The sequence below is a fragment of the Mauremys reevesii genome, unplaced genomic scaffold, assembly GCF_016161935.1.
Source record: "Mauremys reevesii isolate NIE-2019 unplaced genomic scaffold, ASM1616193v1 Contig70, whole genome shotgun sequence".
In the NCBI taxonomy this organism is placed as follows: domain Eukaryota; kingdom Metazoa; phylum Chordata; order Testudines; family Geoemydidae; genus Mauremys; species Mauremys reevesii.
The window spans coordinates 342,565-366,241 of record NW_024100885.1 but is presented as its reverse complement, the minus strand read 5'-3'; the positions used below and the strand labels follow the sequence as shown (position 1 = coordinate 366,241).

The 23,677-nt window shown below is 52.5% G+C and overlaps 1 protein-coding gene across 1 annotated transcript; it reads right to left on the bottom strand.

The window, feature by feature from the left end:
* Window positions 1-9,197: 9,197 nt before the first annotated feature.
* On the bottom strand, window positions 9,198-19,437 carry LOC120394632 (zinc finger protein RFP-like). Its single transcript, XM_039518877.1, has 2 exons — window positions 19,300-19,437; window positions 9,198-9,869 (listed from the first exon to the last, which is right to left on the bottom strand). Exons 1-2 carry the CDS (start codon window positions 19,435-19,437, stop codon window positions 9,198-9,200), a joined length of 810 nt encoding a protein of 269 aa, XP_039374811.1.
* Between the last annotated feature and the right edge of the window lie 4,240 nt (window positions 19,438-23,677).

The following is a 23,677-nucleotide window of genomic DNA, read 5'->3' as shown; positions in this document are numbered from 1 at the left end:
GGACCCAGGCTAAAAGGAGACTAGTCTGTAAAAGGAACATTCTGGAACTGGTGAGGATCTTCTCTCTATTCAGTTTGATTAGACATAGATTTGAGTGTTTTGTTTTATTTTGCTTGGTGATTCACTTTGTTCTGTCTGTTACTACTTGGAACCACTTAAATCCTCCTTTCTGTAGTTAATCAAATCACTTTTTACTTTATTAATTAACCCAGAGTCTGTATTAATACCTGGAGGAGCAAACAACTATGCATCTCTCTCTATCAGTGTTATAGAGGGTGAACAATTTATGAGTTTACCCTGCATGAGCTTTATACAGGGTAAAAGAGATTTATTTGGGTTTAGACCCCACTGGGAGTTGGGCATCTGGGTGTTAGAGACAAGCACACTTCTGTGAGCTGCTTTCAGGTAAATCTGCAGCTTTGGAGCAGGTAATTCAGACCCTGGGTCTGCGTTGGAGCAGACGGGTGTGTCTGGCTCAGCAAGACGGGGTGCTGGGGCCCCGAGCTGGCAGGGAAAGCAGGGGTAGAGGTAGTGTTGGCACATTGGGTGGCAGCTCCCAAGGGGGTTTCTGTGATCCAACCCGTCACACACCCTCCCTTGTAAACAAGGGCTCCCTCAGGGGAAGGGAGCCCACCTAGCTCAGTAAAAGGAGGCCAGCCTGGCGAGCCCAGCATGTTGGTGATTTTATGTGATTTTATATAATAAATTATTTAAAATGTTTAGGATCAGGTTTTTTCATGTGGCTCCCCCCTTATCAATATGGACTTTGGTACTTTTTGAAATGGAGTCAAATCTCCATTTTGTCCTCAGAGGTGGAAGAATGAAGGCGCCCGAGCTGTGGTGCAAAGGGCTGGTTCAAACCGGTTGGAACTGGCTTGTAACTGCCGTCCCCTCAGCGCTTTCCCGCCACTCGCGCCTTATAAGGACCTGTGCCCTGACGTCACGGTGCTGCCCGTCCGGGGGCAGCCATGTGCAGTCGGGCTTTTGCCCAGGTCTCCGGATCAAGAGCTGGGAAGGATCCTGTGACCCCAACAATTTACCTGCACCCAGGGTCCTTTGGTCCATCCACAGCTCCGGTCCCAGCCGCTTGTCACCATCCCGCGGCTGAGATCCAGCGTTTCTCCCCAAAGGGCAGCGTTCGGCCGAGGGGAGAACGTCCTGGACCCACCGCTCGCTACCATGTGCCCTGCCCAGAGATGACCTGGGATTAGCAGGAGGCCATAGAGGGGATTGGATCTGTTTTGTTCTTGCTGCCAAGGGAGGGGTATATTGGGCCTGAGCTTTAAGCTCCTTTGTTGCAGTCCACTGGTCGTTGAGTGTTTGCGTTTGCTACGACTTTCTCCTTGCCCCTGTCTTGTCATCCACCCTTCATACAAACCTTCCTGTTTCAAACATGACTTTTGTCTCTTTTCTTTTCTTACACCCCACGTGGGGGGGGGGGGACCCAGGAGCTGCTTCCTCAGGTGATAGACCCTGAGAGCAAGTCCAAGACCCCGCACCTGTAAAAGGGAAACAGAGAGGCACATTGGGGTTCACATAGATCTACTGTGGGGTGGGGGCTTTTGCTGCCCAGGGTGGGGGCTTTTGCTGCCCAGGGTGGGTGAGAGTCCAGGCTCGCTGGGTGGCTCTTACCATGGCCGGCTCCAGCTTCTGGCAAGGCAACAGGGCCTCTGGGGGCAGAGAAGGAGCAGGGGGCAGGACCATAGTTCTGACCCCCCTCCGCACTTCTACACAGTTTCTGGTGCTTCTGAGGACCCCAAATTGGCCGGGCCTCTGGGCACGGGCCCTGGAGCCTGGGTGTTAATCCAGCACTGAGGCCCAGGACGCAGCACCAGCCTGTCAGTCAGTGCCTCCCTGCGGGCCTCTCCCTCTCCCCACGGCAGGGAGCTGGGGCCTTGCCCTGTCACCCTCCCCAGCCAGGCTCTGAGGCGCTGTGGTGGGGTGAGCGACCCAGCCGAGAGGCGCTTGGCAGCTCCACCTGCAGGGGCGACTGTGCCCCGGTGCAGGGTGGCCGTCAGTCCCACGTCATAAAGGACTGTCTCGTACTAATCAATACGGGATGACTTTTATCCCATATTTCAGTCTGGGCGCAGGGGGTAGCCAAGTGCTGGCAGAGCGGCCCAGCATCTCCCTCCGGCACCTGAAGTCCAGAATTGCGCCTCCAGCAGTTTATTTTGCAAAGTGCCACAGGCTGGCAATGCAGGCCGGCGCACAGGGTCGCAAGGCCCAGCGGCCGCCCCTCCAAAAGCCGCCCCCTTCCCATGGAAATCTGGAGTGAGGCCCCGTTGCAGCAAAGCTTTCTCCAGCTGCTGCCTTCCTCCAGTCCACACCCCTCCTTTCAGCCCCGACCCCCGGCCATGCCCAGCTCCGCAGCGGGCGGAGACCAGCAACCGCAGCCTCCGACTCGGCGCCCACACAGAACCTGAAAAGGAGCCGCAGCGGCTGTCCAGCCAGCGCCGGAGACCCTGGGGTGGCTGCAGCACCCAGAGCTGGAGAGAGAGACCCCCTAGGAAGGACGGAGGAGATGGAGGGAGTGGCCCCCCTACCCAGAGGCTCAAGTCAAGACAGGGAACAGCTGAGCTCTGTCCTGTATTGTTGGCAACTGTCTCCTGGTGTCTGCCCCCTGCAGCTGGCGTCTGCCCCATCCCCAGCACGCAGCCACCCGCCCGCCTGCCCTGGGCCTCGCTGCAGAGCTGGGCGGGGAGAAAGGGCAGGAAACACGACCCATCAACCCACTGCCTGAGCAGCATCCTCTAGGTGCTGATTTTCCTGGTGGCCCAGGGTCTGTAAGGTCTGGTTTCCCTGTGGCCCCATTTGCCTAAAGCCTGGACTCTCCATGGCCTTGGTTTCCAGACACCGGCTTTCCCTGGCACCTGCTTTCCTGAGGCCGGGCTACTCTGAGGCCCCATGTCTCTCATGCCGACCACCCACATCACCTGGGTCCCCTGAGGTCTCTTGGTTCCCTGCGGCCCAGTTCCTACACAGCTGGAGTCCATCACACCCCATGTCCCCAAGGGCTGGTTTCTGTAGCATCCCAGTACGTGCTCTGGCCAAGCCACAGATTTTGCTCTTTCCATCTCTCAGAGGGAGCTAACCCCTGCAGCCCTATGTGGATTTGATGCCCTTGTGGGCTCGCTTACACACTTGCTGCCCCTCTATACTGGCACTAGAAAAGGTTCAGAAAAGGGCAACTAAAATGATTAGGGGTTTGGAATGGGTCCCATATGAGGAGAGATTAAAGAGGCTGCACATTGGAAAAAATAACCCCAACTGTACATACAATATGATGGGGGCTAATTTAGCTACAACGAGTCAGGAAAAAGATCTTGGAGTCATCGTGGATAGTTCTCTGAAGATGTCCACGCAGTGTGCAGAGGCAGTCAAAAAAGCAAACAGGATGTTAGGAATAATTAAAAAGGGGATAGAGAATAAGACTGAGAATATATTATTGCCCTTATTTAAATCCATGGTACGCCCACATCTCGAATACTGGGTACAGATGTGGTCTCCTCACCTCAAAAAAGATATTCTAGCACTAGAAAAGGTTCAGAAAAGGACAACTAAAATTATTAGGGTTTTGGAGAGGGTCCCAGATGAGGAGAGATTAAAGAGGCTAGGACTCTTCAGCCTGGAAAAGAAGAGACTAAGGGGGGATATGATAGAAGTCTATAAAATCATGAGTGATGTTGAGAAAGTGGATAAGGAAAAGTTATTTACTTATTCCCATAATACAAGAACTAGGGGTCACCAAATGAAATTAATGGGCAGCAGGTTTAAAAGAAATAAAAGGAAGTTCTTCTTCATGCAGCGCACAGTCAACCTGTGGAACTCCTTGCCTGAGGAGGTTGTGAATGCTAGGACTATAACAGCGTTTAAAAGAGAACTGGATAAATTCATGGAGGTTAAGTCCATTCATAGCTATTAGCCACGCTGGGTAAGGAATGGTGTCCCTAGCCTCTGTTCGTCAGAGGGTGGAGATGGATGGCAGGAGAGAGATCACTTGATCATTGCCTGTTAGGTTCACTCCCTCTGGGGCACCTGGCATTGGCCACTGTCAGTAGACAGGATACTGGGCTAGATGGACCTTTGGTCTGACCCAGTACGGCCGTTCTTATGTTCTTATGTTCTCTCCCTCCCTCTCGATCTGATTCTGCCTCTCTCTGTATGAGGGGGAAAGGGAATTATACTGGGGCAGGGGAGCACTGGGGTGCTGGGGGGTGCCGGCTGAGTAGCCAAGCGGTTGCTTTGGGGAGGCCATTTCCCAGTTCAGCTGGGAGCTGCCGTGCGTGCAGGGGAACGGCAGGATGAGGGTCTGTCCAGAGAGAGGGAGCCTGGAGTTCCCCATGGAGATGACAGAAGTTACTCCCCTGCCCTCCCATGTTGCTCCATGAGAGGGCTTGTTCAACCCGTTATTCACCGTGGGCCGAGTGGAGTCGCCATCTTTGTGAGGGGTGAATAGATTGCCGGCTGCGGCCTCCATCTTGGAGAGGGGCGACACTAATGTCTGGGGTGGCCCGTTATCTTGGTAAGGGGCATGGCCTCCCCAGGGGCAGGTGGGAGGGTCGACTGGGGAGCTGTTCCCATGAGATTTGGTAGGGTGGAGCTGTCCTGAATGCCAGCCCCCCGTGCTGGGGAGGAGAGGGCTGGAGGGCACTAGAGGGGACACATGGATCTCGGGGCTACGGGGGTGGGAGAACGAGGAGGTTGGAGGTGCCATATGGGGCCTCTCGGCCATAGAGAGGAAGGCCATGGGGCAGGAACAGGTTTACAATGGTGCCAGGGCCACACTCAAATGGGCCCTGCCCCCTCCTGCTCATCTCCCCTCTTGTCCCCCGGAGGAAATCTGATGAAGCCGGTTTTTGCCCAAGAAAGTTCATGCTCAAATAAATCTGTTAGTTCTGAATTCCTCGTCTGTCCAGATGAAATCTCATATAGAATTCCCCTGTGTTGGATGTAACGCCCTGAGTGAGGAAAATGTTGATCAGATGAGCCCACCTTTCCAATCTATCCAGAACAGTCTGTATATGTGATCTGTCCTCTTCATTACTTATCAATCCACCATTTTTTTTATGTCACCTGCAAATTTTACCAGTAGTGGTTTATATCTTTTTCCAGAGCGTTGATAAAGCTATTGAATTGCATTGGCTGAGAACAGATCCCTGCAGGACTGCACAAGAAATACCCCCATTGGATGACAATTCCCCACTTATCATTACCTTTTGAGATCTATCAGTTAGCCAATTTTTAGTCCATTTAATGATGACTGAATTGCTTTTGCATGGTGCTAATTTTTTGACAGAATTATTTTACCACAATGAATCTCGCTCTGGTTCCATGTTCCCATAACATCTTGGGCTTAGAGGGCAAGCTAGTTCGGTGGTTATGAATGTTATCATCTTCATCTAGTTTTGTTTCTGGTAAGGGAAAAAGTTACTCAAGCAATGTCAGGATTCCAGGAACTTATTTAGATAATATTCGTGCACTTTGCCTTGCATCCTTATTTTAGGCCAACAAAGATAGCTGGGTCAGGTTGTGAATAACTCATTCTCAGAGAACACAGACATCTGCTTTTATCTTATCTACTAACTGAACTTCCAGTGAATTCATTGCCTGTGACTATCCTAGTGATTTATATCATTGTAACTTAATTTGAGAAGAGATCAATTTAAACTAAATTGATATAAGCCTAAATCAGTCCTGCCTGAGGTGTGATTGGATGATCATGGAGTCATAGAAACTCAGGGCTGGAAGCGACCTCAAGAAATCATCAACTCCAGTCCCCTGCACGGAGGCAGGACCAAGTAAACCTTGACAATCCCTGGCAGGTGTCTGTCCAACCTATTCTTAAAACCTCCAATGACGGGGATTCAACAACCTCCCTTGGAAGCCTGTTCCAGAGCTGAACTAGTTTGACAGTGTTGACTCATATTGAATTTGTGATCCACTATAACCCCCAGATCCTTTTCTGCAGTGCTGCTGCCTAGCCAGTTAGTCCCCATTCTGTAATGGCACATTAGATTGTCCTTCCAAGGTGTAGTACTTTGCACTTGTCTTTATTGAATTTCATCTTGTTGATTTCAGACCAATTCTCCAATTTGTAAAGGTTGTTTTAAATTCTAATCCTGTCCTCGCAAGTGCTCACCACCCTTCCCAGCTTGATGTAATCTGCACATTTTAGAAGCATGCCCTCCACTCCATGGTCCCTCTCCATTAGCAAAGTCATTAATGAAAATATGGAAGAGTACCAGACCTAGGACAGAGCCCGATGGGACCCCACTCAATCCGTCCTCCCATTTGACAGCAAACCATTGATAACTTCTCTTTGAGAACAGTTTTTCAACCAGTTGTTCACCCACCTTATAGTAATTTCATGTAGACCATATTTCCTTTGTTTATGAGACTGTCATGTGGAACTGTGTCAAAAGCCTTAATAAAGTCTAGGTATAACACACCTACTGCTTTCTGCCATGCACTGGGCTGGTTATGCTGTCAAAGAAGGAAATCAGATTGGTTTGGCATGATCTGTTCATGACAAACCCACATTGGCTGTTTCTTATAACCCTATTATCTACTAGGTTTGAATAAATTGAGCGTGTAATAATTTGTTCCAGTATCTTTCTGGGTATTGAAATTAGGCTGGCTGGTCTCTCATTCCCTTGATCTTCCTTTTTCAGATAGGCATCAAACCTAACAGCTTTGAATCAAATAACTTAAAAGCTTCAGGGGCAATTTTCATCCTTCTTATGAATACCAAATAGCATCTTTCTCCAGAGCTTAGGGACCTAACCAATCCTCCATATGTTCTTGAAGATACTTGCTAATGGTTCCAAGATTGCTTCAGCTGGTTCCTATGGTGAAAATTCTGCAGGACCCACAAACTTAAATGTATTTAACTTATCTAAATATTTCTTTAATCAGTTCTTTCCCTATTTTGGTCTGAGATCCTTTCCCCTTGTTGTTAACATGAAGCACCTGGTCACAATTAACCATTTTGGGAAAGACCTGAGGCAAAATAGGTATCCCACGCGTCAGCCTGCAGTAGCACAGGTTAGATTTTTTTCATTGAAAACTGGCTTTTCTAGGGAAATGAAAAATGTGGTGGGAAATTTTTCATCCCTTTGACGTTTTTGCAGTTTTTTTTATTAAACTAAATGACAAATTGTTTAACTTTTTGAATCAAAAATGCTTTTGTGAGTCTTGGCTTCTGAAAAAGTGAAACAAACTTGGAATTTTGGGTGTGTCTTCTCACTTTTCTTTCTCTCCTCCCCACCCGCCACTCCTCACTTTTCAATGGAAGGGAGAGAAAAGGCAGAGCGAAAAATGTGGGTGGGGGGATATAACAACCAAAGAACTGAAATGTTTTCTTGAGTTTGGTTTAATTTTTTTCAGCTAAGCAAAAATTCCACAAAAATTGTCCCACAAAACACAATTTTTAAAATTTCCTTCAAATTTTTAATTTTTAAAATGAATTTGGCAGAGAAAATATTTTTCTCCTAGCTCTAAGAAGCAGCACCTGCCTTGGAGACCTCAGAAAACGGTGACTCGTACAACAGTAGTTTAATCATAAAGAAAGTGAAATTTGTACCCTAACTGACAATGGTTAGCCCAACAATTAAACTTTATAACGCAATCTGCCAATATTAGCTTTAGCCATAAACACTGTCTAAGGGAACAATCACTTCAACATCTTAATTCTTTTGCATTTGCTAGGAAAGGGACGATTCCTCGGTTGAGTTTCTGGATTACACAGGATATTGAGCTGTTTATTCTGACAAGAGAGCTCACAGCACCGGATATTTAAAGGCTAAATCCCTGTGAAACATCTGGCCCATAGACCAGTGTCCAATCCCTCCCTTGCCTCTGTGGCAGGAACCGCAGATCTTAAATGCTGGCCCCCAGGGCACTTAGGAGCTCATCAGTGTGAACCCGCCACCCAGTGTCCTGCTAACGCAGCTGGAAGAGCCGCTGGAGGGGAGCAGAGGACTCCAGTCCTGGGCTCTGATGGGGGAACCCTGGGGGGCCCGATGGGTCCCCAGCCTCTGTGCACCCCAAGCCAAGGGGCAGGACGTTGTCTGTGCAGCTGGGTCCTCCCTGCCCAGCTCTGCTTCCCCTGCGACACCTGCCCCTGGTCTCCTGGGAACCTCCCCCGCCTGGCGCCTGGTTTGCCCTCTGGGCTGTCCCCTCCAGCCCCCTCTTCTGCCAGGCTCCCCCCTGCTCCCTCCTCCCCCCACCCTCTTCAGCCAGGCCTCCCCCCCCAGTTGAGGGGGTCTCTCCCTGGCCCTCGGCAGGGTCCATCCCACAGGGGGGCTTCCTCCTTCCTTGGTGGGACACCCCCCCCCACTGCACACAGAGTTGGCCTCCTAGGAGCACAGAGACCCAGTCTAGAGCTCCTCTGTCACGGAGTCCCTGGGCTCGGGAACTGCTCCCTGCGAAGCTGGGCAGGACTCTGGGGAGCCTCCTTTCCCTCGGAGCAGACTGTCTGCAGGGCAAGAAGCTCCCACGGCTTCACCTCCTGGGTCTGACCCCGGAGCATTCAGCCTCCCCCACCCCTCCATGCGCTTCCCACAGTGAGTCTGCCCAGGCAGGGTCCTGGGGAAGCCAGAGGCCCCGGCACCCCCACTTTGCAGTCAGACGTGACTCTCAGCCAGCCGGTAACACAGAGGTTTATTCGATGACAGGAACAGGGTCTAAAACAGAGCTTGTAGGTACAGAGAACGGGACCCCTCGGCCGGGTCCATTCTGGGGGCAGTGAGCCAGACCCCACATCTGCATTTTACTCCTCGTCCCCAGCCAGCCCCAAACTGACTCACCCTCCAGCCCCTCCTCCTCTGAGCTTTGTCCCTTTCCTGGGCCAGGAGGTCACCTGATTCCTTTATTCTCCAACACCTTTAGCATCCCCTTTCAGTGGGGAAGGGCCCCGGTCACTAGTTGCCAGGAGACAGGGTGTCGGCCATTTATGTGCACTGGCCCTTTGCTCGGCAACAATCTCACCCCTTATCCCACCACCTAGTGAGTTAAGAAATGCATAGGGGAAACTGAGGCACCCCGACAGTATTCAGAGGAAACATTAAGAACAGTCCCACTTTATCACAGCCTCACACAGACCTCCACAGCCATAGAGCTATGGGTAGAGCATCACCCCCCTTCAGCCCTGTCTGTGCACGGGGACACTGGCTGAGTCCTCCAGGTCAAAGAGATTAGGAGGGTGGGAGGTAGAGGAGCCGCATAGTAGCCCGAGCCGGGGAGTGCGGGACAATAGTGCTAAGCCGAAAGAATGGGCGGATTCTCTCTCCGGCAAAAGAGGCCGGTGGGAAAGTGATGATCGGTTCCCCGCTACGAGCATCGAAAAGCTGCACCCGGCCCCCTTCATAGTCTAGATAAACCCGGATCCTGTGGGATGCCTGGCTTGGGGACAAGGGGATGATCGGCATAGGGGATGTGGGAGCCTGGTACTGATCCTCCCAGACCTGCACAGCCCAGATCCCCTGCTCAGGTTTAGGGCAGATCTGTCCCTTCCTGCTCACAGACTCTCTGGCCACCCCCACAAAACAGAACTCCTTGTTCTCCACCTTCACCTCCACCTCCCAGTAGTGTCGGCCCGAGGTGAATCCCTCACAGCCCAGCACACAGCACATAGTGTCAAATCTTTCAGGGTTGTCGGGCAGATGCTGCCATACGCCTCCATATCTCACACTCCTCCGATCCGCAGACAGGATGAGTTCAGGATGGGCCGTGTCTGGATCCAGGGTCACATTCGCTGCAGAGAGAGAATCAGAGCGTGAGGGGCAGAGCTCAGCCCTGGGGCAGGGTCTGATCGTGTCACTGACAGAACCTGCCCCAGATGGGGAGTGAACCAGGCAACCTCCCCCCTCCCGGATTTACCCAGCTCTGCACGGGGAGCAGCGCTGAGATCTCAGCCCTGGGCCGGGGGGATTCACACCCTGACAGAGCCAGTTCAGGGACAGAGCGAAAGGATCAGCTCGGCTGAGCCAGGCCCCAGACCCCGAGTCTGAGTCTCAGTGATTCCATCCTTGTGCTGGGGGGGGAGACGAGGGGGGTCAGAGGGAGCTGGTTTAAGCCACCTTTGTCCTTCCTTCAGTCTGCCTGGCCCCTCACTCCAGGGGCCTCAGGGCTGCGAAGCAGAGAGCAGCCAGAGTGTGATGCCTCCTGTCTGTGCCCCCAGCAGAGCCGCCCCTGGGGAGAGCGAATCGGGGCGACCGCACCGGGCCCTGCGCTTTGGGGGCCCCCGCGGGCTGGTGTGATTGGCTGGCGCAGTCGGTCCCAGAAGAGACGAATCCGTCACTTCCGCCCCGGACCCCCCTAGGGCCGGCCCTGGCCCCCAGCATGGCCCCAGCCCACTGCTACAATAACGGCTGGGGGCAGAGTTGCTGTGGAGCCCCTGTGCCAACTTCACATGGACAGGGGGGGGGCGGGGGGGCTCCCTTGCACCGGGGCTATTTTCTGGGGTCTGTTTCCAGGCACATCAAGGCCCCTTTGCTCTGACAGAGCAGCACGAACGGGCCTGACAGTCAGGCCCTGGAACCTTTCCCCACCTGCACCCACCTGCCCCCACAGACGTGATCAGAGACCCTGGCAGCACAGGAGGCTCCCAGCAGATCACAGGGAATCCAGCGTCCCCCGTCCAATGATGCAACTCGTCACAGCCCGTCTCCTTGCAGAGCCCCCTCCCGCCTAACGATCAGCCAGCCGAGCACTAGAAACCAGCTTTCATAGAGACCCCACCGGCCCCCCATGACTCTGTGTAGCTGCCGGTGGGTGAGGACACCGCACACTCACTGAATGGCTGCTCGGCTTGTGCTGCTCTATCGGGGACTTTCCAAACCCCGCACTGCTGGCCCCACGGCCACGCAATGGCTAGTACAGTATTGCCGACGTCAAGGGATCAAATCTCATGAGACTGGCCCAGCAATCAGGACATTTTAAAGGATCCTGTTGTGGGTTTTAGCTCAGTCTCTTGATGTTTGAACCCCCCCTGGCCCCTCCCCAGGGCTGCGTATGTGACAGTCAGTGCTGCCCACTCTCCCGCATGTCCTGGAGAAGGGGATTTTGGCTCCTGCTGCAGGAGCTCTCACCCCCCATCTGCCCATCTCCTGCCCAGCAATTAATCCTGTCTCCCAGCCCCCCATCAGCTCTGTCCCCATCCAACCCCCTCAATTCAGTCCCCCAGCCCCATCATCACCCCCCATCAGTTCAGCACCCTGACCCCACCGCCCTCAGTTCACCCTCCCAGCACTCACCCTCTCTGCTCAGAACCCACCAGCAATGCAGCCCCCCCAGCCCATCAGCCCCCCGATCACGTCAGGCCCCCTGCAGCCCCCAGGCCATAATAAAGCCTCATGGCCCCACCTCTGCTCCTCCTGGGGCTCTTCACCCTGCCTAGGCCTGGGGGCTACAGTGGGGGCCCCTCTCCCACTTCCCAGGCTGGCAGGGGAGCAGCCGCACCCAGGGCAGCTGACAGGATTTCTAAGTAAAATTCAGACTCATTTTTAGAGCTCTCAAAGGTCGGGTTTTTTTTTTCCATCCGCGGCTCTATGGTGAGACCATGAGTGAGGCTTAATTTTACTCATAAATCGCATCTCTCACGATTCATTCATGAGAGTTGGCCTGTCTGTGAACAGGTGATGTCTACCGAACCCCTTCTGACATTTTTAACATTTTTTCTTTTGACTTATAAAGTAGAGAGAAAACAGAAATGTCTATTTTTGTATGTTGGATTTTCCCATTCTTCACTGTACCACTTGTGCATTTGCTAATACTAATAACATGGCCAGGGGATGTGATGTATGCGCATAAAGAGTTCTGAGAACGAGGTGAGATGTTCCTCTCTGACTTCCCAAAAGGCTCATTTTTAAACTCTTAGATCTCTATGGAGATACTGTGACAGACCCAGACCAGTGGGGTGCAAGAGTCTGGCAGAGGGTGAATATACTGGTCACTGGATGAGCAGTTTTCTGTTCCCTGAGTGACCAGAGCAGGGGCTGCACTAGAGTGATCAGGAACCTGCTAGAACCAATTCAGGCAGCCAGGCTGATTAGATCCCCTGCAGCCAATCAAGGCAGCTAATCAGGGCACCTGTGTGTAAAAAGAGCTCACTCCAGTTTGTGGGGTGCATGTGAGCAGCTGGGAGCAAGAGGCACCAGGAGCTGAGAGTGAGGGGCTGCTGCTGCTGGAGGACTGAGGAGTACAAGCGTTATCAGACACCAGGAGGAAGGTCCTGTGGTGAGGATAAAGAAGGTGTTTGGAGGAGACCATGGGGAAGTAGCCCAGGGAGGTGTAGCTGTCATGCAGCTGTTACAGGAGGCACTATAGACAGCTGCAATCCACAGGGCCCTGGGCTGGAGCCCGGAGTAGAGGCCGCGCCCGGGTTCCCCCCAAACCTCCCAACTCCTGATCAGACACAGGAGGAGTTGACCCAGACTGTGGGGAAGATCACTGAGGTGAGCAAATCTGCCAATAAGCACAGGACCCACCAAGGTAGAGGAGGAATTTTGTCACAATACACTGCTCGCTCCCTCGCCTGCACCCCAGCCCATCTGGTTACCCCAACCACTAGTTACAAATTCTAAATTCTAAGAGAGAAAAGAACCGACTTTTCTGTTTTTAGGAAAGATCTGGGCAGCCACCAGGAATATGTTGCTCAGCTCCTGTCAAATGCAAAATTGGCAGCACCATAGTTCAAGTTTCGTTTCAATGAGCCACCATAATCAGGGCCGTCCTTAGGCATAGGCAGCCGCCTAGGGCACCACTAGGTCTGGGGGCACCGCTCTGCCGGGAGCCCAGGCCAGACAGACGGGAAGCAGTGGAGCATGTAAAAACAGGCTGCTGGGTCCTAGAGAGAGCCGAATGCAGCACAGTCTGAGGGAGGGGATTGGCTGCTGGGGTCTCTGGGAAGGGGAGGGGGTAGGGGTTGGGGAAGGAGCTCACCTGTGAGTGTGACTCTTTCCCCCCGGCTGAGGTGAGGTGAGGCAGGCTCTGCAGCTCTGGAACCAGTGTCCTTTGTTGTCCCCCATAACATCCATTCTTCTCCCCCCCTGCCCCATGGAGCACCCCCTCCTTTCTCCCTCCTCCTCAGGAGGATCCCTCTCTCTCCCCTCCCTCCCCTCCGTCAGGGCTGGGTTGGGTGAGGTGCTGGGGGGTAGGTGGGGGGAGGAGGCTGGCTGGCTGCCTGCTGAGGAATGAAAGTGAAAGTAACTCACTTCCTGGGCAGTGAGCCAGGATTGGAATGTCACACGGGGCTGGGATGGGGTTAGCCAGATGTGTGAAAAATCAGGACGGGGGTTGGGGTAGGGTGAGCAGATATCCCTATTTTATAGAGACAGTCCCAATTTTGGGGTCTTTTTCTTATATAGGGTCCTTTTACTCCCCACCCCCGTCCTGATTTTTCACACTTGCTGTCTGGTCACTCTAGGTGGGGGCAATTGGTGCCTATATAAGACAAAGCCCCAAATATCAGGACTGGCTGTTTAAAATGAGGACATCTGGATCTGGTCACCCTAGCTGGGGAGCGCGTCTCCCCCGGGCTGGCAGCGATTCATCTCATCCGGGGGGAGCTGCACAGGGCAGGATGAGCTGCTGTGGCTCCATGGGTGCCCCGTCCCTGAGATCAGATGCTGTGCTAACTTCACCATGGTCCGTTGGGCTGGCGGTGGTGCCCATTGGCGTGTGATCGGACCTGAGGGTTTGCTGCTGCTGTTGCCACTCTGCACCCCAAGAGGTGGATTTTGGGGTCTACTGAAGCTGTTGGACCAGCAGGCTGGGGGGTGAGCCAAGCATGAAAGCAGTGCTGTGTTGCCATTTAGATTGTCATTTAACAACTTTGTTTGCCAAAAATGCTTGCTAACAATCTTGAATCCAATTTCAATATATTTTTTTAATCAATATCTTAGCCAAAAACAGAAAATTAAGTTGTTGACAATTATTAGTGACAGGTTTGGTTTGAGGCAGGGAGTGGACCAGTTTTCATCAGAGAAACAAAAAATGTTGACTGACTTTCCTATAGCCTGTTACTCCTGATAAGAGCCCTCCAACAACTGTAATATGCTCATCTCCTTACTGGTGTATAGAGCAGGGGTCGGCAACCTACGGCACACGTGCCAAAGGTGGTAGGTGAGCTGATTTTTGATGGTACGCAGCGGCAGGCTGAGCGGCTCAGCCCATCACTGCTCTGGGGTTCCGGCTGCTGCCCTATTGCCAGCTGGGATACCGGCCGCCGGCCCCACTCAGCATCTGCTGCTGGCCTGGGGACCCCCCAAGGAACCCCAGGCTGGCAGCGGGCTGAGCAGGCCGGCTGAACCACTCAACTTGCTGTCAGCCTGGGGTTCCATTCACTCAGCCGGCAGCGGGCTGAGTGGGCTGGTGGTGGGCTGAGCAGGGCCGGTGGAGGGCTGAGTGGCTCAGTCTGCTGCCAGTCTGGGGTGCCGGCAGCACTCAGCCTGCTGCTACTCTGGGGTTCCAGCTGTCAGCCCCTTGCCAGTCAGGAGCCCAGCCGCCGGCCCCACTCTGCCTCCTGCCAGCCTGGGTGAGCAGAACCCCAGGCTGGTAGCGGGCTGAGGGGGGTTGGTGGCCGGGATCCCGGCTGGCAGGAGTTGGTGGTCAGAACCCCAGACCAGCAGCAGGCTGAGCAGGGCCTGGGATCCTTGTCTAGGGTTCCAGCCACCAGCCCCGCTCAGCCCGCTGCCGGTCTGGGGTTCCATTTACTCAGCTGGCAGCGGGCTGAGCAGGACCAGTGGCCGGGACCCCAGATAATAACAATAGTTTATTTATATAATATACACATAGAGAGAGACCTTCTACAAACGTTAAAATGTCTTACTGGCACAAGAAACCTTAAATTACAGTGAACTTGGCACACCACTTCTGAAAGGTTGCCGACCCTTGGTATAGACTGACCATATGTTGTACTAAGATTCTCCTGCTTTTTTTTTTTCCTGTGAGTCGGTATAGCTTTTGCCAGCCCAGAAGTTGGGCAGCCAATGTTTTACGTTTTCACAATGTTTTGTCCAACTTTCATAAAGTAAATACATAGTTAATATGAGTTAAAAAGGCCAGGGACACTTCCTTGTGAAGAATCTGTACAGCAGATCATGCTAGAGCTGTGAAAATGTCAGTTTTTGATGGAACTTTAGAGGCAGTGATTTATCATGTATTTTATCATGTGAATGTGCTGCTATTGCCAATGTCTTTCCAAACAAAAATAAGGCACAATAGGACTTCTGTAACATTTCTGTGCTACCTTAATCTAGATGAGATGATTCTGTGCTGACTTCATTTTGGTCACTTTGTGCTTTACCTAGCAGTAAAACTAGGGTTATATTTTCCCACTGTTTGGAAACCCAGCTTATTAAACTGATTTTGCAGCCAAAAAAGCCAGAAAGATTGCTTTTAATTAAAAACAAATCTTTGTTTCAATACCTCTTCATATAAATTTCCAATAAAATTTTGACAAATTAAAAAAATTATATTATTTGCATCATTCTGTCAAATCAGAATTTTTTCTATAGTGCTACTTCTTTAGTGCTAGTGCATCAGCATTACAGTTTGCTTCATTAAGTTAAACTGGTTTTAATAACGTGAATGTGGCAAGTTTTCCAATACTGTATGCTTATATTTGTGTTGCTAAGAGCAGATCAGGCACAGGGGCACCAGTTTAATAATCTCGCCTAGGGCACCATAAATCCTAAGGACGGCCCTGACCATAATTTATATGAAAGTTTTCACTCACCCTTTGATCCGAGAACGTTACCTTTGTCCATCTGCTGGCTAGACGACAGTGAGTCTAGAGGAAGAAATGGGTGAAAGACGAAATGTCAGGTTGCTGTGTTTAGGGATATATTCACATTGTTAATGTTCTAACACAAAAGCAAAATGAACAGAAAACAAACTTTATGAAGTTCTAGTGAAGGAGGTTAAGTGTAATTCAGACCAGTACAAACCATTCCACACCTCACTAAAAATACCCACAAACATTAAAAACTAAGGGCATGACCTAAGGTTACATGACAGACCTAGAGATGTTTTACACAGCAGTTACACACCTGTGGCCGGCCCTTTTTTAAGAGTGCTGGTGGATTAACCATTGGCAGAACTTGCCAAGGGAAGTGGTGGATTCTCCATCTCTGGACGGGCACCAGAACAGGGGAGCCGTGGCCCCCAACACTTTTAAAAGTGGGCGAGCTCTGCTCTCTCCCTTTGTACCTGCCTTAAAGGTGAGTGATGGGGTGAGGGGGCAGAGAGGAGTGAGGAGGGGGCGGGGTCTTGGGGGAAGAGGCAGTGCAGGGGTGGGGCCAGGGTTTGGGCACCAGTCCCCCCCCGCCCCTTCTAGGGAGCTTCAAATGTTAACTGTCTGTTGATGTCAGTAAATCAGGACTGACTGGCTTTCTGGAAGGTGCTTTAGTCAACACACGTGGGATTTAGTCAAATACAAGTTACTGGGCTGAACACGGGAATAATTGGGTGAAATTTAAGGACCTGTGATACCCCATTTCAAAGATAATTTATATTCTTATTTAGCTCTTTGGATACATACGATGGTCAGTCCACTAGCTCCGGGGTTCTCAGCTTACAAGGCCAGTGTGTGTCCACCCCGCACTGGGGGACGGCAAACGACTGAATGAACCTGCACTGCCCAGGGAGCAGTGGGAGTCGGTGCAGTTCTGGGGGGCAGGGCTGGAGCTGGGGGGAACTGGCTGGCGCCTTCTATTGCTGGTTCGTCCATGGCTGGGGGATGAGCCATGTAACACGGCCGGACGGGTCCCTGCCCGTAGGTGTCTGTGTCAGCGCAGGGCCTGTCAGGCCTGTAGCTCAACATCAGCATCACGGGGCGAGAGGCAGCCCAGGCTGGGGATCTGGGGGGCTCAGCAGTGCCACAGTCCAGGCTGCACCCCGGGACCCCGTCGCGCTGATGTAAATCTCCCTTGTGGCAAATTACACCGATTCCTCCTTGTTCTGCACTCAGGGGACGTGAAGAACAACTGGTCACCGCTCTCTGCAGAACAGCCTCAGGCAGATCTGGAGACTGTTATCAGGCCCTGCCTCAGTCTCCTCTTCTCTAGACTGAACACACCCATTTATTGCAACCTTCCTCACAGCTCGTCCAGTCTAAACCTCTGAACATTTATGTTGCTCCCCTCTGAATCTCTCCAATTTTTCCACATCCTTCTCACAGTGCAGTGCCCAAAACTCGACACAGTTTTCCGTGGCATGAAGGGGGGAACAGCGTCCTCCTGTGTCTGACACTGACACTCCTGTTAACACACCTGTGCTGGGTGCTCACCCCACATCAGCCCCCGGAAAGGGTGAAGGAAGCAGAGAACGAGGAGATTGGGGAGACAGGCCACACACGGGGGGTTCAGGCCAGAGCAGTGACCCCTGGCTGGACGATGAAGCTCAGCTGAGCAGGTGGGGGCTGGACTAGTGCAAAGCCAGGCAGGTGGCAGCGGAAATGGCTGCAGTGAGGAGTCTGCAGCCCCCCTGTGCACTCGACAGGGCAGGAGGGACCCAGGCAGAGAACAGGCTGCTGGGAGCCGGGCCTGGGGGAGGGAGTGTTAGACTCACAGGGCCAGAGGGGGCTGCCAGGGTCACCTGGTCTAACCCCCGTCAGAGAGCAGGGGGGAGAAGAAAGCCTGTGGGAGGGGAGTAGGAAGCAGCCCAAAACTCCCCAAAAAGACCTTGAGGACAGTATTTTACTACTGAGAACTGATTCCTAGCACGCTGCCATTAACCCGTTCCAGCCCAGAGCCAGTTTTGAACGCTAATAGGAACCAGGAATACGCAGTTCCGAAGCAGCAAAGGGACAACTTTTATACAAAGAGCACATTACCCAAAAGTTTGTCTCACCAACAGAGTTGGTCCAATCAAAGATATTCCCTCCCCCACCTTGTCGCTCTGCCCCCTGCAAGTCCATTTCCTTCCTCTGATCTCACTGTTCCCTCCCGGAGCACTTCCAGTGCTCACTCCCAGACCAGCTCAGAGGTTAGCACAGAAATGGGGCCAGGGAACAGGCAGGGCCGGCTCCAGGCACCAGCGAAGGAAGCAGGTGCCTGGGCTGGCCAATAGAAAGGGGCGACAGTCTGTCAGTTGTTGGGGCAGCACATCCGGGTCGGCGGCAGCGGCACTTCAGCGGCAGCTCAATCGGCCTGCTTCAGTCTTCAGCAGCAATTCGGTGGCGGGTCCTTCACTCCCTGTCTTCCTCTTCGCCGGCAGCTCAGTCGGGTTTTTCTTCCTTTTTTTTTTCCCGCCGCTTGGGGTGGCAAAAAAGCTGGAGTCGGCCCTGAGTGAGGGGGACAGCGTAGTTATTCCAGGGGGGCGAATACTCGCTTGCTTACTGCTTCACAACGCATGTACCTGTGGGGACACCTGTTTTCACCCCGTTCTCACCTCTGCTCCTCTGCGGTTTGGAACCTTGACCTTCCCCCCGGCCCGTAGCTCTCAGTCGGTGTCGAGGATGCACAGAGCTGCTTAGAGGGTGTGGAATCCCGGGTGTGTACAGTTGCATGGCACATAGCTAGGCTCAGAATAGGCCACTAACCTCCTAGGTCCCTATCCTTGTTGCCAATCACTGAGTTGGTAGTCTGTGTTGTTTAAATGCAATACATTATTCTACTTTAATCATTAGTTGCACCTTGGCAATTGTCCAGTTGGTGTTACCTGGGGTTCTTTCAACCCAAAGCTCTTGGTAACAGAAAAGCAGAATCAGTCCCAATGATTAGTGATCTCTAAGACCTTCACTGTCCCCTGGAAGGGTTTGTGTGTCAGTACTGCTGGATCCCTGAAATCTCTGCAAGTTGAGACCTTCCAGATGTTATTGGTATTTTTTAAGAGGTGACAATATTGAAGCCAGCTACACTTGTTTGTATTCGACATTTCACCTAGGAGACTTTTCCTGTCCCCCTTCATGTGCCTTTTTTCAGGAAGATCCAGCAATTCCTGTGGCTGCGCTGATTCCGGACAAGTGCACAACACATGCACACAAGATGTTTTTTCATTCCTAGCAGAATGTGTCTCCCAGGTCAGCAGCAGTTTCACTGTAACAGCACTGTGCTATAGGTATAAATTTCAGCCCCTGGGCAATTCAGAACTGACTTTTCTGGGACCTTATTGGAGTTAAATATGATTTTGGTCGGGTACAGGTTAATAACTGTGTTATAAGTCTGTTCTCATTACTAATGTATTGTTCGTAAGGGTGCCTAACCGTACCTGCTGCTTTTTGCCATAATTTTTTTTTTATTAAAATGCTGTTCCTGCCCATTCCAGCCCTTACACCGTCCCGTGATTTCTTACCTTGTAATCCTCAGCAGCCTCCTCTATGGGAACCACCGTGTGTTCTCTGTGATCTCGGGACAGGTGGCAAACCACACAAATGGGTGTTTGATCCTCTTGGCAGAAGACTTTTAAATCCTCGTTGTGTTTTTCACACATTGTCCCAACTTCTGGTTCTTTTGCTGACTCCAGTGTAAGTGGTCTGGAAGCTTCTACAATATTCCTCAGCTGTCTGTTTGGTTGGAAGTTTCTCTGGAAGTTTCTCTGCACTCAGGACAGGGGAAGTCTGTATGCAATCCCTCCCAGTACCGAGTGATGCAGGCCTGGCAGAAATGGTGCCCACAAGCTAGAGACGCTGGGTCTTTAAAATAATCTCGACACACCGAACAAGTCAGTTCAGCGAGGAGCAGTTGTGCTGGATGCGCAGCAGACCTGTCTGCTTCTGCAGAGAAGAGAGGAATTTAGTTTCCTTTTATTGTTCTCAGAAATGGGCTGATTCTGAACTTTGCACACCAGACAGGACTTTCCTACGCGTACATTGCCTCATGTTACTCTTGGGAGGTTGGAAACTGCTTCTGCTCCAAGTTAGCACCTGGAGGAGGCACCAGGACAGACTGTGGAGTGGCAGTACCTGACGCTGTTGATCCCTGCAATGGTGCAACCTGGCCCCTCTGCAGAACAGCGGATTGAAAAACAGCTCCTGCCACATCCACACACAGCTCCATACAGCATTTCTCTCCGCCATCGCTTGTTGTGGGACTGCAGAGGGACCTACAGCCTAGCTCATGGCACAGCTCCCTGCAGCAGGTGGTTCTGGGAAAATTTACAAAGTGCTGTGGGCTGCCAGTGGTATTAGAAGGGGAGGATCCTAGACTCATGCCTCTCCCTGTCAACCCAATGACTGGGGCAATGACCATCTTTTTTTCTGTTCAGTGTTTGCCCTCTGTGGTTGATACAATAATCTCTCAATATCGTCTTCCTAGCCAGGTTCCCAGAGGTCAGCAGGGGATAGACACATGGTCTGCAACTGAGGAAGAGGGAAAACGGGACTGGAACAATGGGGGCCGGAGTCACTGCCTGATTCTCATCAACTGCAGCATGAAAACATGTTGATATCTTGTGCCAAGGGCTTTGCATGAGGCACCGCTGGGCTTCTTAGCCTCCATCTAACTTCTGCAAAGTCCTGATCGGCAAAGCTGTTCCAGGTGACAAAAAGGCCTGGTGGATCTGTGTTGCTTCCAGTGACATATGCAATCAAGTAGTTTTCACTGTGAGGGGTTTTAACCCATTTCTCAGAAAATAACCTGCAGATTCAGACCAAACTTTCAGATCCCAGAGCGGTGGATTTGTCTGTGGGGGAGCGTAAGGGTCCGGTGTTGGGGCTCGGCCCTCTCAGGTGCGGCCGGGAGCCAGGCCGCCTCACTATGCGGGGCCGCGTAATCCGTTCAGTCTCTGAAGTCCAAGCCCTAGGTCAGGGCGGGGCAGCAAATAGTAGGTCACGGGCTCAGTCCCTCAGGCAGGGGCTGAGCAAAACAAACAAACAGTGAAGCCCAAGCCCTCAGTCAGGGTGGGGCAACAAGCAGTAGTTCAAGGGCTCAGACCCTCAGGCAGGGGCTGAGCCAGACAGGCAGCAATTTAAACCCAAGCCCTCAGTCAGGGCGGGGTGACAAACAGCAGTTCTGGGCTCAGACCCTCAGGCAGGGGCTGAGCCAACAGCTGGTAAGTTCAGACTTCTATGTCTGAGCGCTGGTGTGAGGGGGAGATGCCACCCGTGAGTGGGGTGGCAGGGGGAACACAGGCCCACCCACTCCACTGTGTCCCAGCCCGGGGCCCTAACAGCGGCAGTCAGTCTGCTGCTGTTCCGGTGGGGTCCTGACCGCAACACACCAACATCGGCTCAAAGTCTGCTGCAGCCAGACTGGGGTCAGCTACCCCCGGGCTACTTCCCATCTCCCCCTCCATGGGTACCTGCTCATCTCTGGGGTCCGCCGCGGGGTCCCACACCATGGGCTCCTCGACGTGCTGAGGGCTGGCTAGGTCGGGCTGCTCCTCAGGACTCGGGTCGGGGGGACGCTCGGGCAGCTCCTCGGGGTACTGGGCTCGGGGAAGGCTCAGCCAGTTCTCCTCAGGGTACCGGGCTCGGGGCAGGCTCAGCCCGTCCTCCTCAGGGTACCGGGCTCGGGGAAGGCTCGGCCCGTCATCCTCAGGGTACCGGGCTCGGGGAAGGCTCGGTCCAGCAGGAGCTCGGTCAGGAGCGTCTGTCCTCTCCGGCCACCGGGCTGCAACTGAGCGCTGGGCCTTTATACTTCCTGTCCCGCCCCTTGACTTCCGGGGGGCGGGGACAGGCGGCAGTGGCTCCGCCCACTGTGCCGGTTGTTCTGGCTCCTCCCTCTCAGGTGCGGCCGGGAGCCAGGCCGCCTCACTACAGGGAGCAACGCTGTCATCTCTGCTTGAGTATGAGCCACTGTCACTGGCCAAGGGAGTGGAAGTTCCTGCTGCTCTTTGGGTTATAACCCGTGAGCTGGACTCTAATAAAATCCAACTGGGAGACATTGGGACTATTATCAGAAGAGAGTTAGGGCAGGAAAGCGACCGATTGGCCCTTACTAAAGACATAATTTTCTGACAGTAAAAATCTTCTCAGTTATTGCCCTGTCTGTTAGCTCCTTTTTAAGGGAAAGTTCATCCAGAATATTCTGTCAAGGCGATTCTAGTGCTAGTTGTGGGGACCTCAGATTTCCTTGACTCCCGTCAGTCCGGTTGTTAGCCAGCATTTAGCACACAGACTACATTGGTAACGAACCTTCTCCAGATCGTGGGTAAAGATCAAACTCTTGTACATCTGTCAGACGTCTTTGATATACTGACTATGGTGAACTGTAACTCATAGCGCTACACTCGAGTGGCTTTGTCCTTTTCTTTCTAGGGGGATCCCACAGATAGTGCTTTGCAATGTTCTGTCTGCCCTGAGCACCTTTTCATGCAGGCTGCCACAAGCTTCTATTCTTAAGTTAAGGAGAGAGATCTCTGAGCTGCTCTTCCAACTGTTAAAACAACACAAGCCATTCAAATTTGCACTTTGTGTTGGGAGGTTTCATTTTGAGGATAGCGCTAATATGATAAGCAATCATCAAAGTGCGTGGCAAGAGTTTATGGGCATTATAGTTTCATCTGACCTTATCACTGCTAATCTGAAGACTAAAGTCCAGCCCATCCCTATTAGGTTGGATATTAGGAAAAACATTTTCACTCAGAGAGTGGTGAAGCACTGGAATGGGTTTCCTAGGGAGGCGGTGGAATCTCCTTCCTTAGAGGTTTTTAAGGCCTGGCTTGACAAAGCCCTGGCTGGGATGATTTAGTTGGGAATTGGTCCTGCTTTGAGCAGGGGTTTGGACTAGATACCTCCTGAGGCCCCTTCCAACCCTGATATTCTATGATTCTTGGGGAAGGGTGACTCTATAATTTATGGGAAATGGCAAAACAGCATTAGGAAGTCCTGTGTTCTGACTGGCCATTAGACATGTTGTGACACACATTGCAACCCCACACACTGTCTTTGGTGACCACTGTATCAGACATTTATGAAAGGTTTATGTGTGATTGTGTCTTCCTCCTTGGGGGAGGGTCCCACAAGTCCTCCAGGAATTTGAAAGGGTGTGTGGGTGGGAGAAGGATTAAGGGGAGTCACTGAATACTGCAAACAGCCCCCAGAGGTGCCAGCTGCTTCAGGTGTCCGCTCCCGTGAACGAGGGAGGTAGAGTGGGTTCAACAACTCAACCTTCTTCAAAATACTCTGCATCGGGTCCCTCATGGCAAACCATTTTTTAACACAAGCGCAGTAGCCTGGGGCAGGCACGGATTGGCAGAGGTGGGCCTTAGCCACAGGGCCCTGACCCCTGCTCCTCCTCTCCTCCCGATGCCCCACCCCTGGCCAGGCCTGAAGCAGGCCACGGTAAGAGACCGGGGGGCAATTTCCGTGGCGGAGCGAGTGACCCAGCCAAGAGGCACTTGGCAGCTCCACCAGCAGGGGCGGCTGTGCCCCGGTGCAGGGTGGCCGTCAGTCCCACGTCATAAAGGACTGTCTCGTACTAATCAATACGGGACGACTTTTGTCCCATATTTCAATCTGGGCGCAGGGGGCAGCCAAGTGCCGGCAGAGAGGCCCAGCATCTCCCTCCGGCACCTGAAATCCAGAATTGCGCCTCCAGCAGTTTATTTTGCAAAGTGCCACAGGCTGGCAACGCAGGCTGGTGCACAGGGTTGCAAGGCCACTCAAATTCGGCCTGGCGGCTGCCCCTCCAAAAGCCACCCCCTTCCCACTGAAATCTGGAGTGAGGCCCTGTTGCAGCAAAGCTTTCTGCAGCTGCTGCCTTCCTCTGGTCCGCACCCGTTCTTTCAG

Bases quoted from the DNA above. Each gene is read 5' to 3' on its own strand.
- LOC120394632 (XM_039518877.1), bottom strand. From the start codon at position 19,437: ATGTGTGAAAAACACAACGAGGATTTAAAAGTCTTCTGCCAAGAGGAT. The intron at 9,870-19,299 runs GTAAGAAATCAC...TAAATCCGGGAG, and splicing joins AGGCTGCTGAGGATTACAAG to GGGGGAGGTTGCCTGGTTCA.